The sequence below is a fragment of the Salmo salar genome, chromosome ssa19 (genome assembly GCF_905237065.1).
Source record: "Salmo salar chromosome ssa19, Ssal_v3.1, whole genome shotgun sequence".
NCBI lineage: Eukaryota > Metazoa > Chordata > Actinopteri > Salmoniformes > Salmonidae > Salmo > Salmo salar.
The window spans coordinates 41395320-41415511 of NC_059460.1; the positions used below are offsets into that span (position 1 = coordinate 41395320).

The 20192-nt window shown below is 53.3% G+C and overlaps 1 protein-coding gene across 2 annotated transcripts in view; it reads left to right on the forward strand.

Annotated features, from left to right (window-relative positions):
- The window catches only part of mcu (mitochondrial calcium uniporter), a 183732-nt gene extending 164625 nt beyond the window's left edge, over positions 1–19107 (forward strand). For both annotated transcript variants that reach the window (XM_045702319.1, XM_045702320.1), the window contains one exon: positions 13785–19107. In XM_045702319.1, the coding sequence (XP_045558275.1) occupies positions 13785–13868 (84 nt within the window). In that variant the 3' untranslated portion in view covers positions 13869–19107. The remainder of the gene's footprint in view (positions 1–13784) is intronic.
- Positions 19108–20192: the final 1085 nt, after the last annotated feature.

A 20192-nucleotide genomic window follows, 5' to 3' on the forward strand; every position in this document is an offset into this window, starting at 1 on the left:
CCCGACATTAACCCCAACCACGACACCAACCCCGACATTAACCCCAACCACGACACCAACCCCGACATTAACCCCAACCCCGACACCAACCCCGACATTAACCCCAACCACGACACCAACCCCGACATTAACCCCGACACCAACACGAACCCCGACATTAACCCCAACCACGACACCAACCCCGACATTAACCCCAACCACGACACCAACCCCGACATTAACCCCGACACCAACACTAACCCCGACATTAACCCCAACCACGACACCAACCCCGACATTAACCCCGACACCAACACGAACCCCAACCCTGACACTAACCCCAACCCTGACACCAACCACGACACTAACCCCGACACTAACCCCAACCCCGACATTAACCCCAACCACGACACCAACCCCGACATTAACCCCAACCACGACACCAACCCCGACATTAACCCCAACCACGACACCAACCCCGACATTAACCCCAACCACGACACCAACCCCGACATTAACCCCAACCACGACACCAACCCCGACATTAACCCCAATCACGACACCAACCCCGACATTAACCCCAACCCCGACATTAACCCCAACCCCGACATTAACCCCAACCCCGACACTAACCCCAGCCCCGACACTAACCCCAACCCCGACACTAACCCCAACCCCGACATTAACCCCAACCCCGACATTAACCCCAACCACGACACCAACCCCGACATTAACCCCAACCCCGACATTAACCCCAACCCCGACATTAACCCCAACCACGACACCAACCCCGACATTAACCCCAACCACGACACCAACCCCGACATTAACCCCAACCACGACACCAACCCCGACATTAACCCCAACCACGACACCAACCCCGACATTAACCCCAACCACGACACCAACCCCGACATTAACCCCAACCACGACACCAACCCCGACATTAACCCCAACCACGACACCAACCCCGACACTAACCCCAACCCCGACACCAACACTAACCCCAACCCCGACACCAATCCCGACACCAACCCCGACATTAACCCCAACCACGACACCAACCCCGACATTAACCCCAACCACGACACCAACCCCGACATTAACCCCAACCACGACACCAACCCCGACATTAACCCCAACCACGACACCAACCCCGACATTAACCCCAACCACGACACCAACCCCGACATTAACCCCAACCCCGACACCAACCCCGACATTAACCCCAACCACGACACCAACCCCGACATTAACCCCGACACCAACACGAACCCCGACATTAACCCCAACCACGACACCAACCCCGACATTAACCCCAACCACGACACCAACCCTGACATTAACCCCAACCACGACACCAACCCCGACATTAACCCCGACACCAACACTAACCCCGACATTAACCCCAACCACGACACCAACCCCGACATTAACCCCGACACCAACACGAACCCCAACCCTGACACTAACACCAACCCTGACACCAACCACGACACTAACCCCGACACTAACCCCAACCCCGACATTAACCCCAACCACGACACCAACCCCGACATTAACCCCAACCACGACACCAACCCCGACATTAACCCCAACCACGACACCAACCCCGACATTAACCCCAACCACGACACCAACCCCGACATTAACCCCAACCACGACACCAACCCCGACATTAACCCCGACACTAACCCCAACACCGACATTAACCCCAACACCGACATTAACCCCAACCCCGACATTAACCCCAACCCCGACATTAACCCCAACCCCGACATTAACCCCAACCACGACACCAACCCCGACATTAACCCCAACCCCGACATTAACCCCAACCACGACACCAACCACGACATTAACCCCAACCACGACACCAACCACGACATTAACCCCAACCACGACACCAACCCCGACATTAACCCCAACCACGACACCAACCCCGACATTAACCCCAACCACGACACCAACCCCGACATTAACCCCAACCACGACACCAACCCCGACATTAACCCCAACCACGACACCAACCCCGACATTAACCCCAACCACGACACCAACCCCGACATTAACCCCAACCACGACACTAACCCCGACATTAACCCCGACACCAACACGAACCCCGACATTAACCCCAACCCCGACATTAACCCCAACCCCGACATTAACCCCAACCCCGACATTAACCCCAACCACGACACCAACCCCGACATTAACCCCAACCACGACACCAACCCCGACATTAACCCCAACCCCGACACTGACCCCGACACCAACACTGACCCCGACACCAACACTAACCCCGATACCAATCCCGACACCAACCCCGACATTAACCCCAACCACGACACCAACCCCGACATTAACCCCAACCACGACACCAACCCCGACATTAACCCCAACCACGACACCAACCCCGACATTAACCTCAACCACGACACCTACCCCGACATTAACCCCAACCACGACACCAACCCCGACATTAACCCCAACCACGACACCAACCCCGACATTAACCCCAACCACGACACCAACCCCGACATTAACCCCAACCCCGACATTAACCCCAACCACGACACCAACCCCGACATTAACCCCGACACCAACACGAACCCCGACATTAACCCCGACATTAACCCCAACCCCGACATTAACCCCAACCCCCACATTAACCCCGCCCCGACATTAACCACAACCACGACACCAACCCCGACATTAACCCCAACCCCGACATTAACCCCAACCCCGACATTAACCCCAACCACGACACCAACCCCGACATTAACCCCAACCACAACACCAACACTAACCCCAACCCCGACACCAATCCCGACACCAACCCCGACATTAACCCCAACCCCGACATTAACCCCAACCCCGACATTAACCCCAACCACGACACCAACCCCGACATTAACCCCAACCACGACACCAACCCCGACATTAACCCCAACCACGACACCAACCCCGACATTAACCCCAACCACGACACCAACCCCGACATTAACCCCAACCACGACACCAACCCCGACACTAACCCCAACCCCGACACTAACCCCAACCCCGACACCAATCCCGACACCAACCCCGACATTAACCCCAACCACGACACCAACCCCGACATTAACCCCAACCACGACACCAACCCCGACATTAACCCCAACCACGACACCAACCCCGACATTAACCCCAACCACGACACCAACCCCGACATTAACCCCAACCACGACACCAACCCCGACATTAACCCCAACCACGACACCAACCCCGACATTAACCCCGACACCAACACAAACCCCGACATTAACCCCCACCACGACACCAACCCCGAAATTAACCCCGACACCAACACGAACCCCAACCCTGACACTAACCCCAACCACGACACCAACCCCGACATTAACCCCGACACCAACACGAACCCCAACCCCGACACTAACCCCAACCACGACACCAACCCCGACATTAACCCCAACCACGACACCAACCCCGACATTAACCCCAACCACGACACCAACCCCGACATTAACCCCAACCACGACACCAACCCCGACATTAACCCCAACCACGACACCAACCCCGACATTAACCCCGACACTAACCCCAACCCCGACATTAACCCCAACCCCGACATTAACCCCAACCCCGACACTAACCCCAACCCCGACATTAACCCCAACCCCGACATTAACCCCAACCCCGACATTAACCCCAACCCCGACATTAACCCCAACCACGACACCAACCCCGACATTAACCCCAACCCCGACATTAACCCCAACCACGACACCAACCCCGACATTAACCCCAACCACGACACCAACCCCGACATTAACCCCAACCACGACACCAACCCCGACATTAACCCCAACCACGACACCAACCCCGACATTAACCCCAACCACGACACCAACCCCGACACTAACCCCAACCCCGACACCAACACTAACCCCAACCCCGACACCAATCCCGACACCAACCCCGACATTAACCCCAACCACGACACCAACCCCGACATTAACCCCAACCACGACACCAACCCCGACATTAACCCCAACCACGACACCAACCCCGACATTAACCCCAACCACGACACCAATCCCGACATTAACCCCAACCACGACACCAACCCCGACATTAACCCCAACCACGACACCAACCCCGACATTAACCCCAACCACGACACCAACCCCGACATTAACCCCAACCCCGACACCAACCCCGACATTAACCCCAACCACGACACCAACCCCGACATTAACCCCAACCACGACACCAACCCCGACATTAACCCCGACACCAACACTAACCCCGACATTAACCCCAACCACGACACCAACCCCGACATTAACCCCGACACCAACACGAACCCCAACCCTGACACTAACCCCAACCCTGACACCAACCACGACACTAACCCCGACACTAACCCCAACCCCGACATTAACCCCAACCACGACACCAACCCCGACATTAACCCCAACCACGACACCAACCCCGACATTAACCCCAACCACGACACCAACCCCGACATTAACCCCAACCACGACACCAACCCCGACATTAACCCCAACCACGACACCAACCCCGACATTAACCCCGACACTAACCCCAACCCCGACATTAACCCCAACCCCGACATTAACCCCAACCCCGACATTAACCCCAACCCCGACATTAACCCCAACCACGACACCAACCACGACATTAACCCCAACCACGACACCAACCCCGACATTAACCCCAACCACGACACCAACCCCGACATTAACCCCAACCACGACACCAACCCCCGACATTAACCCCAACCACGACACCAACCCCGACATTAACCCCAACCACGACACCAACCCCGACATTAACCCCAACCACGACACCAACCCCGACATTAACCCCAACCACGACACCAACCCCGACATTAACCCCAACCACGACACCAACCCCGACATTAACCCCAACCACGACACCAACCCCGACATTAACCCCAACCACGACACCAACCCCGACATTAACCCCGACACCAACACTAACCCCGACATTAACCCCGACACCAACACTAACCCCGACATTAACCCCAACCACGACACCAACCCCGACATTAACCCCGACACCAACACTAACCCCGACATTAACCCCAACCACGACACCAACCCCGACATTAACCCCGACACCAACACTAACCCCGACATTAACCCCAACCACGACACCAACCCCGACATTAACCCCGACACCAACACGAACCCCAACCCTGACACTAACCCCAACCCTGACACCAACCACGACATTAACCCCAACCACGACACCAACCACGACATTAACCCCAACCACGACACCAACCCCGACATTAACCCCGACACCAACACTAACCCCGACATTAACCCCGACACCAACACTAACCCCGACATTAACCCCAACCACGACACCAACCCCGACATTAACCCCGACACCTACACTAACCCCGACATTAACCCCAACCACGACACCAACCCCGACATTAACCCCAACCACGACACCAACCCCGACATTAACCCCAACCACGACACCAACCCCGACATTAACCCCAACCACGACACCAACCCCGACATTAACCCCAACCACGACACCAACCCCGACATTAACCCCAACCACGACACCAACCCCGACATTAACCCCAACCACGACACCAACCCCGACATTAACCCCGACACCAACACTAACCCCGACATTAACCCCGACACCAACACTAACCCCGACATTAACCCCAACCACGACACCAACCCCGACATTAACCCCGACACCAACACTAACCCCGACATTAACCCCAACCACGACACCAACCCCGACATTAACCCCAACCAACACGAACCCCAACCCTGACACTAACCCCAACCCTGACACCAACCCCGACACTAACCCCGACCACGACCCCAACCCCGACATTAACCCCAACCACGACACCAACCCCGACATTAACCCCAACCACGACACCAACCCCGACATTAACCCCAACCACGACACCAACCCCGACATTAACCCCAACCACGACACCAACCCCGACATTAACCCCAACCACGACACCAACCCCGACATTAACCCCAACCACGACACCAACCCCGACATTAACCCCGACACCAACACTAACCCCGACATTAACCCCAACCACGACACCAACCCCGACATTAACTCCGACACCAACACGAACCCCGACATTAACCCCAACCACGACACCAACCCCGACATTAACCCCGACCCCGACACTAACCCCAACCCCGACATCAACCCCGACATTAACCCCAACCACGACACCAACCCCGACATTAACCCCAACCACGACACCAACCCCGACATTAACCCCAACCACGACACCAACCCCGACATTAACCCCAACCACGACACCAACCCCGACATTAACCCCAACCACGACACCAACCCCGACATTAACCCCAACACCAACCCGACACCACCCCCTACATTAACCCCACCCACTACACCAACCCCTACATTAACCCCAACCAGACACCAACCCCGACATTAACCCCGACACCAACACTAACCCCAACCCTGACACCAACCCCGACATTAACCCCAACCACGACACCAACCCCGACCCTAACCCCAACCACGACACCAACCCCGACGCTAACCCCAACCAAGACACCAACCCCCGTAACCTCAACCACGACACCAACCCCGACGCTAACCCCAACCACGACACCAACCCCGACGCTAACCCCAACCACGACACCAACCCCGACGCTAACCCCGACACCAACCCCGACGCTAACCCCAACCCCGACGCTAACCCCAACCACGACACCAACCCCGACATTAACCCCAACCACCGACACTAACCCCAACCCCGACATTAACCCCAACCACGACACCAACCCCGACATTAACCCCAACCACGACACCAACCCCGACATTAACCCCAACCACGACACCAACCCCGACATTAACCCCGACACTAACCCCAACCCCGACATTAACCCCAACCCCGACACTAACCCCAACCCCGACATTAACCCCAACCCCGACATTAACCCCAACCCCGACATTAACCCCAACCACGACACCAACCCCGACATTAACCCCAACCACGACACCAACCCCGACATTAACCCCAACCACGACACCAACCCCGACATTAACCCCAACCACGACACCAACCCCGACATTAACCCCAACCACGACACCAACCCCGACACTAACCCCAACCAACCACCGACACCAATCCCGACACCAACCCCGACATTAACCCCAACCACGACACCAACCCCGACATTAACCCCAACCACGACACCAACCCCGACATTAACCCCAACCACGACACCAATCCCGACATTAACCCCAACCACGACACCAACCCCGACATTAACCCCAACCACGACACCAACCCCGACATTAACCCCAACCACGACACCAACCCCGACATTAACCCCAACCCCAACACTAACCCCGACATTAACCCCAACCACGACACCAACCCCGACATTAACCCCGACCCCAACACGAACCCCGACATTAACCCCAACCACGACACCAACCCCGACATTAACCCCAACCACGACACCAACCCCGACATTAACCCCGACACCAACACTAACCCCGACATTAACCCCAACCACGACACCAACCCCCGACATTAACCCCGACACCAACACGAACCCCAACCCTGACACTAACCCCAACCCTGACACCAACCACGACACTAACCCCGACACTAACCCCAACCCCGACATTAACCCCAACCACGACACCAACCCCGACATTAACCCCAACCACGACACCAACCCCGACATTAACCCCAACCACGACACCAACCCCGACATTAACCCCAACCACGACACCAACCCCGACATTAACCCCAACCACGACACCAACCCCGACATTAACCCCAACCCCCGACATTAACCCCAACCCCGACATTAACCCCAACCCCGACATTAACCCCACCCGACATTAACCCCAACCACGACACCAACCACGACATTAACCCCAACCACGACACCAACCCCGACATTAACCCCAACCACCGACACCAACCCCGACATTAACCCCAACCACGACACCAACCCCGACATTAACCCCCGACACCAACACTAACCCCGACATTAACCCCGACACCAACACTAACCCCGACATTAACCCCAACCACGACACCAACCCCGACATTAACCCCGACACCAACACTAACCCCGACATTAACCCCAACCACGACACCAACCCCGACATTAACCCCGACACCAACACTAACCCCGACATTAACCCCAACCACGACACCAACCCCGACATTAACCCCCGACACCAACACGAACCCCAACCCTGACACTAACCCCAACCCTGACACCAACCACGACATTAACCCCAACCACGACACCAACCCCGACATTAACCCCAACCACGACACCAACCCCGACATTAACCCCGACACCAACACTAACCCCGACATTAACCCCGACACCAACACTAACCCCGACATTAACCCCAACCACGACACCAACCCCGACATTAACCCCGACACCTACACTAACCCCGACATTAACCCCAACCACGACACCAACCCCGACATTAACCCCAACCACGACACCAACCCCGACATTAACCCCAACCACGACACCAACCCCGACATTAACCCCAACCACGACACCAACCCCGACATTAACCCCAACCACGACACCAACCCCGACATTAACCCCAACCACGACACCAACCCCGACATTAACCCCAACCACGACACCAACCCCGACATTAACCCCAACCACGACACCAACCCCGACATTAACCCCGACACCAACACTAACCCCGACATTAACCCCGACACCAACACTAACCCCGACATTAACCCCAACCACGACACCAACCCCGACACCAACACTAACCCCGACATTAACCCCAACCACGACACTAACCCCGACATTAACCCCGACACCAACACTAACCCCGACATTAACCCCAACCACGACATTAACCCCGACACCAACACTAACCCCGACATTAACCCCAACCACGACACCAACCCCGACATTAACCCCGACACCAACACGAACCCTGACACTAACCCCAACCCTGACACCAACCACGACACTAACCCCGACACTAACCCCAACCCCGACATTAACCCCAACCACGACACCAACCCCGACATTAACCCCAACCACGACACCAACCCCGACATTAACCCCAACCACGACACCAACCCCGACATTAACCCCAACCACGACACCAACCACGACATTAACCCCAACCACGCCACACCAACCCCGACATTAACCCCAACCACGACACCAACCCCGACATTAACCCCGACACCAACACTAACCCCGACATTAACCCCAACCACGACACCAACCCCGACATTAACCCCGACACACAACACCAACCCCTACATTAACCCCAACCCCGACACCAACCCCGACATTAACCCCAACCACGACACCAACCCCGACATTAACCCCAACCACGACACCAACCCCGACATTAACCCCAACCACGACACCAACCCCGACATTAACCCCAACCACGACACCAACCCCGACATTAACCCCAACCACGACACCAACCCCGACATTAACCCCAACCACGACACCAACCCCGACATTAACCCCAACCACGACACCAACCCCGACATTAACCCCAACCAGACACCAACCCCGACATTAACCCCGACACCAACACTAACCCCAACCACGACACCAACCCCGACATTAACCCCAACCACGACACCAACCCCGACCCTAACCCCAACCACGACACCAACCCCGACGCTAACCCCAACCACGACACCAACCCCGACGCTAACCCCAACCACGACACCAACCCCGCGCACTAACCCGACACCAACCCCGACGCTAACCCCAACCACGACACCTAACCCCAACCACGACACCAACCCCGACATTAACCCCAACCCCGACACTAACCCCAACCCCGACATTAACCCCAACCACGACACCAACCCCGACATTAACCCCAACCACGACACCAACCCCGACATTAACCCCAACCACGACACCAACCCCGACATTAACCCCAACCACGACACCAACCCCGACATTAACCCCAACCACGACACCAACCCCGACATTAACCCCAACCCCAACCCCGACATTAACCCCAACCCCGACATTAACCCCAACCACGACACCAACCCCCAACCCCGACATTAACCCCAACCACCGACACCAACCCCGACATTAACCCCAACCACGACACCAACCCCGACATTAACCCCAACCACGACACCAACCCCGACATTAACCCCAACCACGACACCAACCCCGACACTAACCCCGACACCAACACTAACCCCAACCCCGACACCAATCCCGACACCAACCCCGACATTAACCCCAACCACGACACCAACCCCGACATTAACCCCAACCACGACACCAACCCCGACATTAACCCCAACCACGACACCAACCCCGACATTAACCCCAACCACGACACCAACCCCGACATTAACCCCAACCACGACACCAACCCCGACATTAACCCCAACCACGACACCAACCCCGACATTAACCCCAACCCCGACACCAACCCCGACATTAACCCCAACCACGACACCAACCCCGACACTAACCCCGACAAACCACACACCAACCCCGACATTAACCCCAACCACGACACCAACCCGACATTAACCCCAACCACGACACCAACCCCGACATTAACCCCACACCACGACACCAACCCCGACATTAACCCCAACCACTCCCGACACCAACCCCGACATTAACCCCAACCACGACACCAACCCCGACATTAACCCCAACCACGACACCAACCCCGACATTAACCCCAACCACGACACCAACCCCGACATTAACCCCAACCACGACACCAACCCCGACATTAACCCCAACCACGACACCAACCCCGACATTAACCCCAACCACGACACCAACCCCGACATTAACCCCAACCACGACACCAACCCCGACATTAACCCCAACCACGACACCAACCCCGACATTAACCCCAACCACGACACCAACCCCGACATTAACCCCAACCACGACACCAACCCCGACATTAACCCCAACCACGACACCAACCCCGACATTAACCCCACACCACGACACCAACCCCGACATTAACCCCGAACCACGACACCAACCCCGACATTAACCCCAACCACGACACCAACCCCGACATTAACCCCGACACCAACACTAACCCCGACATTAACCCCAACCACGACACCAACCCCGACATTAACCCCGACACCAACACTAACCCCGACATTAACCCCAACCACGACACCAACCCCGACATTAACCCCGACACCAACACGAACCCCAACCCTGACACTAACCCCAACCCTGACACCAACCACGACATTAACCCCAACCACGACACCAACCCCCGACATTAACCCCAACCACGACACCAACCCCGACATTAACCCCGACACCAACACTAACCCCGACATTAACCCCACACCAACACTAACCCCGACATTAACCCCAACCACGACACCAACCCCGACATTAACCCCAACCACGACACCAACCCCGACATTAACCCCAACCACGACACCAACCCCGACATTAACCCCAACCACGACACCAACCCCGACATTAACCCCAACCACGACACCAACCCCGACATTAACCCCAACCACGACACCAACCCCGACATTAACCCCAACCACGACACCAACCCCGACATTAACCCCAACCACGACACCAACCACGACATTAACCCCGACATTAACCCCGACACCAACACTAACCCCTACATTAACCCCAACCACGACACCAACCCCGACATTAACCCCGACACCAACACTAACCCCGACATTAACCCCAACCACGACACCAACCCCGACATTAACCCCGACACCAACCCGACCACCAACCCTGACACTAACCCCAACCCTGACACCAACCCCGACATTAACCCCAACCACGACACCAACCCCGACATTAACCCCAACCACGACACCAACCCCGACATTAACCCCAACCACGACACCAACCCCGACATTAACCCCAACCACGACACCAACCCCGACATTAACCCCAACCACGACACCAACCCCGACATTAACCCCAACCACGACACCAACCCCGACATTAACCCCAACCACGACACCAACCCCGACATTAACCCCAACCACGACACCAACCCCGACATTAACCCCAACCACGACACCAACCCCGACATTAACTCCGACACCAACACGAACCCCGACATTAACCCCAACCACGACCCCGACATTAACCCCAACCCCGACACCAACCCCGACATTAACCCCAACCACGACACCAACCCCGACATTAACCCCAACCACGACACACCAACCCCGACATTAACCCCAACCACGACACCAACCCCGACATTAACCCCAACCACGACACCAACCCCGACATTAACCCCAACCACGACACCAACCCCGACATTAACCCCAACCATGACACCAACCCCGACATTAACCCCGACACCAACACTAACCCCGACATTAACCCCAACCACGACACCAACCCCGACATTAACCCCAACCAGACACCAACCCCGACATTAACCCCGACACCAACACTAACCCCAACCCTGACACCAACCCCGACATTAACCCCAACCACGACACCAACCCCGACCCTAACCCCAACCACGACACCAACCCCGACGCTAACCCCAACCAAGACACCAACCCCGACGCTAACCCCAACCACGACACCAACCCCGACGCTAACCCCAACCACGACACCAACCCCGACGCTAACCCCAACCACGAAACCAACCCCGACGCTAACCCCAACCACGACACCAACCCCGACGCTAACCACGACACCAACCCCGACGCTAACCCCAACCCCGACGCTAACCCCAACCACGACACCAACCCCGACATTAACCCCAACCCCGACATTAACCCCAACCCCGACACTAACCCCAACCCCGACATTAACCCCAACCACGACACCAACCCCGACATTAACCCCAACCCTGACACCAACCCCGACACCAACACTAACCCCAACCCCGACACCAACACTAACCCCAACCCCGACAACCCCAACCCCGACATTAACCCCGACACCAACACTAACCCCAACCCTGACACCAACCCCGACACCAACCCCTGCACTAACCCCAACCCCGACACCAACACTAACCCCAACCCCGACACCAACCCCGGCACTAACCCCAACCCCGACGCCATCCCCGGCACTAACACGATCCCCGACACCAACCCCGACACCAACCCCGGCACCAACCTCGGCACTAACCCCAACCCCGACACTAACCCCGACACTAACCCTAACCCCGACACTAACCCTAACCCCGACACTAACCCGGACCACCAACCCCAACTCCCCGACACTAACCCCAACCAACTAACCCCGACACTAACCCACCAACCCGACACTAACCCCGACACTAACACTAACCCCGACACTAACCCCGACACTAACCCCAACCCCGACACTAACCCCGACACTAACCCCGACCCCAACACTGACCCCAACACTACCCCTGACACTAACCCCGACACTAACCCCGACACTGACCCCGACACTGACCCCGACACTGACCCCGACACTAACCCCGACACTGACCCCGACACTAACCCCGACACTGACCCCGACACTAACCCCGACACCAACCCTATGTAGGCAGGAACAGATGCAGGCTGGCATGCTAGCACACACACAGACACAGGCATGCACACATTAACACACATGAGCACACATTAATATGCCTACACAAAATGTACTTTTGTTATGGTTTCATAATCTGGATTGAAACGTTATGACAAAAAAGGAACAATTAACACATTTCTCATATTATTCTCTCTCTCTCCCCCCCAGGTGGAGTTAGATCTGAAACGTCTGAGGGACCCCCTCCAGCTCCAACTCCCTGTCCAGCAACTCACCGCCACCAGCAAAGATTGATGGGAAGAGTGATGTCCTCCTCTGCTTTCTTCATCTCTCCCTCCGCTCCTCCATCCTTCCTTTCCTTACCCTCCTCCCCTCCTCCATCCCTCCTTTCCTTACCCTCCTCCCCTCCTCCATCCCTCCTTTCCTTACCCTCCTCCGCTCCTCCATCCCTCCTTTCCTTACCCTCCTCCCCTCCTCCATCCCTCCTCCTCACCTCCATCCCTCCTTTCCTTACCCTCCTTCGCTCCTCCATCCCTCCTTTCCTTACCCTCCTCCCCTCCTCCATCCCTCCTCCTCACCTCCATCCCTCCTTTCCTTACCCTCCTCCGCTCCTCCATCCCTACTTTCCTTACCCTTTTCCTCTCCTCATCCCTCCTTTCCTTACCCTCCTCTCTCTCCATCCGTACACCTTTACTCCTCTTTGTTTAACAAACCCTTCCCTTTAGCGACCGACCGTGGGAGTTTTTCTTTTTACATTTTCTCCTTTTTTAATTTCTCTGACTTGAAAACTCAAATTATAAAGTAAACCCATCTGTAGAGGAGGTTTAGAAAGAACAGAAACTGAATCAAATTGTGTCTGGGGGAGGAGATTATGATGAAACTGGGTGCTATGGATATGCAACAGGACTTCAGGACAGCCTGCAGGAAGCTCTAGGGGACGTACAGGAAGTGGCACGCTGCAGTGTGAGGAGTTACAGCGGAGGCGGAGGGGACGGGGGCAGACAAATGGACACGTCTATAAGTGTGTGTGGTGATATCCCGGGACTCCAACCCCAAGCCACTTAACAGTTGCTATATCTATTTGTTAGCTAGGTCCACAGTGCAGCATTCAAACACACACACCACTCCTGTGGGGCCTCGGGATTTCTGTGTCCTATGAATTTACGTTTACAAAGATTCATCCTCTAGCTGGGAACCTCTTGTTCCACCCCCTGACCTTTAACCTCAGCCCTCTGACCTCTGCATGCACGGAGGACATGGCTGTGATTGGACAAGGGTTCCTGTGACCTCCAGGTGACCGTGAACTTTGACCTTGGCCGACCCCTCTTGTCTCATCTGATTGGCTGTGGCCAACCCTGCCCCGTCTGTTTCCAGTTCCCGCCCTCTCTGCCTGACGGACAGCTACCCACAGAGCATATTGCTATGACGACAAGGACCTTTTATCAGGAGCCTTTCAGCTTGTCACAGCCTTTACAGGAAGTGGATAGACGGAGTTGAGGTCAGGTGACCACACCTCACTTCCTATTCCTGTTGTTGACTTCCTATCGACTTCCTGTTTCCTGTAACATGCTGCGCCTGGATTGGAGGATAGTACTTCCGATAACAACATCACTGTGTGTTCTAATATTCCCAGATGTTTTATTTTAGAAGCCATGCTATATTTGTTATGAGAAACAATATACTAATAATATACAATCAATCCCAATGAAGATAGAGGTTTAGATCATTCAGTGGGGGGAGGAGCTCTCTCTTTAACATCCTATATCAGTAATATAGTTAATATAGCATATCTGTATCTCTTTAGTAATGTCTCAACAATACAGGACTCCCGTATCAATAGGTCTTCCCACTCCTTCTCTCACACACTGTTATCATTGTACTACCACCAATATAACCCACCAAGGCTTCATCGACATACATCCACCATCCACAAACACAAGCAGCAACAGAATAGACGAGTTCTTAGAAGGATTTCTGGCAGAGAGATTCTGCATGTCGCTCACATATCTTACAATTCCTTCCAACTACACTATAACTCATATCAGCCAAGAGAACATTGTAGAACCCTCACAAACAGCTGTGGCCCGACCGTGTACCATTTCTGAATATGCTCACCTTTTTCCAGTAACCTAATTGTGTGGATATAAAGAAAGAGACATATTAATATTGTAATATATGATATGTTGTATACCTGTGTGTGTGTGTGACAGTCAGACACAGACAGGCATGCTGTAGATTGCAGGTTGTTCAATGATGGATCTTCTCCGTCTGTATGTGAGGTTTTGTAGGACATCATTTAAGCCAAGGAACATATAGAGGAACATAAAACAGAGATCCATCTTTCTTTCTTTCTCTCACACACACACACACACACACACACACACACTCACACTCACACACACACACACACACACACACACACACACACACACACACACACACACACACAATCACAAACATAATACTGATGCATTGTTGCTGCAAAAGAAAAGCAATTTTCCAAAATAAACCATTTCTCCTGAAAAATAGAAAATAGACTGAACTTTTACAGGGAATGTCTCATATCCGATGCGCATGCTTTTTTCATTGTGACGAGAACAAATAAGTATAATTGATTTGTTCTAAAAAAAAAAAAAACGGACATAACTTGTTCTGAATTGGTCTTGGCTTCAGGCAGCATGCAACGCAAACGCATATTTCAATGTCATGATATCAATGGTTCACATGTGAACAGAACATGTCCAAATTAGGAACAATTTGACTTCTGGATTAATGTCAGTTAATAGCCTATGAGGGTTTTGTAAAAGGTCTCCTGTCACCCTCTATATGACCTATGACTGACTTAACCATTCGATAGCCTCAATCAATCAATAACCTGTCATTAAAAACCGAAGCTGCAAATACTGCTGAAGAAGCATAAACTGTTTGTGCAACAGTGTGCTTGCGGTTCATTCACACAAACAAGGGCTGTTCCGTCCAAAGTTCTCTCCTCCCACTGTTCCTAGTAGCTGTTCCAAGTAACTGCCCCCCCTCCCCCTGATAGACAGCCAGGCAGACAGGGTAGAGTACACGGATGCTACAGCATGATAGAATCAGTAGAATACAGGTGAGTGTGTAGTAGGAGCATTATTGACATGCTGTTGTTGTTACTCTCGATACAAACGATCAAACCCTGGTTAACTTTCTGCTGGTTGATAAAACAAAGCCATATCTATGTTGTTACGTCAGTGGTGGGGATTGGCTTGGGGGTAGACCTCTTCTGTTAATTGGAGGGGGTAGACCTCTTCTGTTAATTGGAGGGGGTAGACCTCTTCTGTTAATTGGAGGGGGTAGACCTCTTCTGTTAATTGGAGGGGGTAGACCTCTTCTGTTAATTGGAGGGGGTACGCCTCTTCTGTTAATTGGAGGGGGTAGACCTCTTCTGTTAATTGGAGGGGGTACGCCTCTTCTGTTAATTGGAGGGGGTACGCCTCTTCTGTTAATTGGAGGGGGTACGCCTTTTCTGTTAATTGGAGGGGGTAGACCTCTTCTGTTAATTGGAGGGGGTTGTGTGTGTGTGTGTGCGTGGGATCTCCACGGAAAGTGGTGCCTTTGTGGGACAGACTGTATAGAGCAGTAAGGGAAACATACCTAGACAGATATTTCTATTCTCAGAGGATTGGAATCATCATATTGGAAGAGACCTTCATAGTCAAATGTCTATGACCGATCCATCTTTACCATCAGTATAGGTCATGCTGAGTAAGCTATGTTCAGCAAACTGGTACTCTACAATTTAATGAACAGTGATAGACTCTGAGAATGGGGATGAGGTACGCTGTGTGTGTGTGTGTGTGTGTGTGTGTGTGTGTGTGTGTGTGTGTGTGTGTGTGTGTGTGTGTGTGTGTGTGTGTGTGTGTGTGTGTGTGTGTGTGTGTGTGTGTGTGTTAGAGAGCGAGGTGTTTTTCCGTGTGTGTGAGAGGGAGCGAGGTGTGTGTGTGTGTTTATACGTACAGGAGGCAAAGAGCAGAGCAACACATCTATGAATCGTCTCCTCCTCAATCGCTCCGATCGATAAATCAACTCTCCTCTCAACCCACCTTACCTCGATCATTAGCTCAAAATCTTTATTTTCCACAACTGCACACGTTAGCAGAGATAGAGTAAGAGAGACACACAGACGAGCTGGGAACACACACCAATACATTCGTCAGAGACTCCTCCTCTTTTTCATCATAATACCGTCCATCTTTAACTTCCTTATTCTTTTAAAAACATAAATATATCAAATATAGGAACTTTATTATAAAGCGGGTGTTGCATGAATGTAATGTTTACATGGGAAATTATGTTGAAAATAAAGAAAACTAAAAGATGATTTAATCAACATGAATATTGCAAAGATAGTTTAAAAGAACGTTGTTTGTAGAGATTCCTAGTAATGGGCATGGGACAGGGCTATCTCTCTGTCGTTAGAATCTGCCCTGCCAAATCTGGCTCCAACCCAGCCACTGCACCTCCCTGTCCTCCCCCATCCCTCCTTCTCTCCCTGTCTGCCCCTCTCCTCCCCATCCCTCCTCCTCTCCCTGTCTGCCCCTCTCCTCTCCCCCAGTATAGATCTGCACCTAGTGTTCTGAGATCTAATAACAATTGAGGGTCGTGTTCATTAGGAAACGCAACTGAAAACGTTGTGCAACGGAAATCAAAAATGAACTTTTTCTTATTGGTCAAGTCCAAGGTATTCCCTCCCTGTTTCAGTCCGTTTTCTTCCGTTTGGTGCCTAATGAACTTGACCCAGGGCAGGTGGACCGCCATCCCCCTGCCACCATGCAATTCCCCTGCCACCATGCCGCCACCTTGCCATCCCCCGGCCGCCATCCCCCTGCCACCATGCCGCCACCTTGCCATCCCCCGGCCACCATGCCGCCATCCCCCTGTCACCATGCAATTCCCATGCCGCCATCACCATGCCGCCACCTTGCCATCCCCCGGCCACCATGCCGCCATCCCCCTGCCATCTTTGGTCCATCTAAGGAAATGTCAAAGTTGTCCGCCGATCTTGTGCGCAACCCTTGACCTGCTACCTGTAACCCCAACATCACTCACTCCCAGATCAGAGACAAAATGGTGGCACACTCCCCACTTTCCCTCTCAGTCCCCTTACTCATCTGTTTTCCCCTTTTTTTCACTCTGTTCATCGTGTCTTATCCTTCTTTTCATTCTCCCCAGTCACATTTATTCCGTTTTGAAAACGTGTGCGTTGTTGTTTTTGAATGTTCATCCTATTTTGTGTGCACTTAAAAAACGATTTGGGAAAAAAAAAAAAAAGATGTTTAAAAATGCCTAAAGAAGACTATTAGGATTTAAATTATCTATTTTTGTTTCTTCATTCAAACCTCTTATTGTCTTTGTCTTGTCTTTTTTTTTCATTCACGTCGGATGCTCTGTTGGCAAAAAAAAAATATGAAAATGTAAAATCCTGTATCATTTATGAAATATGTATAAAAGAGATGTAATTCAGTTATCAATAAAATCCTTATCCAGTTTTTGGAAACCATTTGTCCACTGCTGATTTGTGTGTGCAGTATTAAACTGTTGTAGTCAAGGCTAATGTTTGTCTGGTGCCTTGACATTTCTGGTGCTTGATTACTAGCACCACCTTGTACAAAGTTCAATGTAAAATATGAACACTGGTAGGCTGGTCCCAGATCTGTTTGTTTCTTGACTTCATTGTCATTCCAAACATGTTTCCCGTGACAATTCCATGAGCAGAAATACCCTGGCGCCCAGGCTGGAACACTGGCGCCCAGGCTGGAACACTGGCGCCCAGGCTGGAACACTGGCGCCCAGGGGAAAAACTCCAACACACTCACATAGCCCTACACACTGTCACTCCAACACACTCACATAGCCCTACACACTGTCACTCCAACACACTCACATAGCCCTACACACTGTCACTCCAACACACTCACATGGCCCTACACACTGTCACTCCAACACACTCACATGGCCCTACACACTGTCACTCCAACACACTCGCATACAATCATCATATACGCTGCTGCTACTGTTTTTCATATATCCTGATGCCTAGTCTCTTTCCCCCTATACATATCTACCTCCATCACTCCAGTATCCCTGCCACCTTACCCCTATACATACATACCTACCTACCTCCATCACTCCAGTATCCCTGTCCCCTTCCCCCTATACATATCTACCTCCATCACTCCAGTATCCCTGCCACCTTACCCCTATACATAACTACCTACCTCCATCACTCCAGTATCCCTGTCCCCTTCCCCCTATACATATCTACCTCCATCACTCCAGTATCCCTGTCTCCTTACCCCTATACATATCTACCTCCATCACTCCAGTGTCCCTGTCACCTTACCCCTATACATATCTACCTCCATCACTCCAGTATCCCTGCCACCTTACCCCTATACATACCTACCTACCTCCATCACTCCAGTATCCCTGTCCCCTTCCCCCTATACATATCTACCTCCATCACTCCAGTATCCCTGTCCCCTTCCCCCTATACATATCTACCTCCATCACTCCAGTATCCCTGTCCCCTTCCCCCTATACATATCTACCTCCATCACTCCAGTATCCCTGTCACCTTAC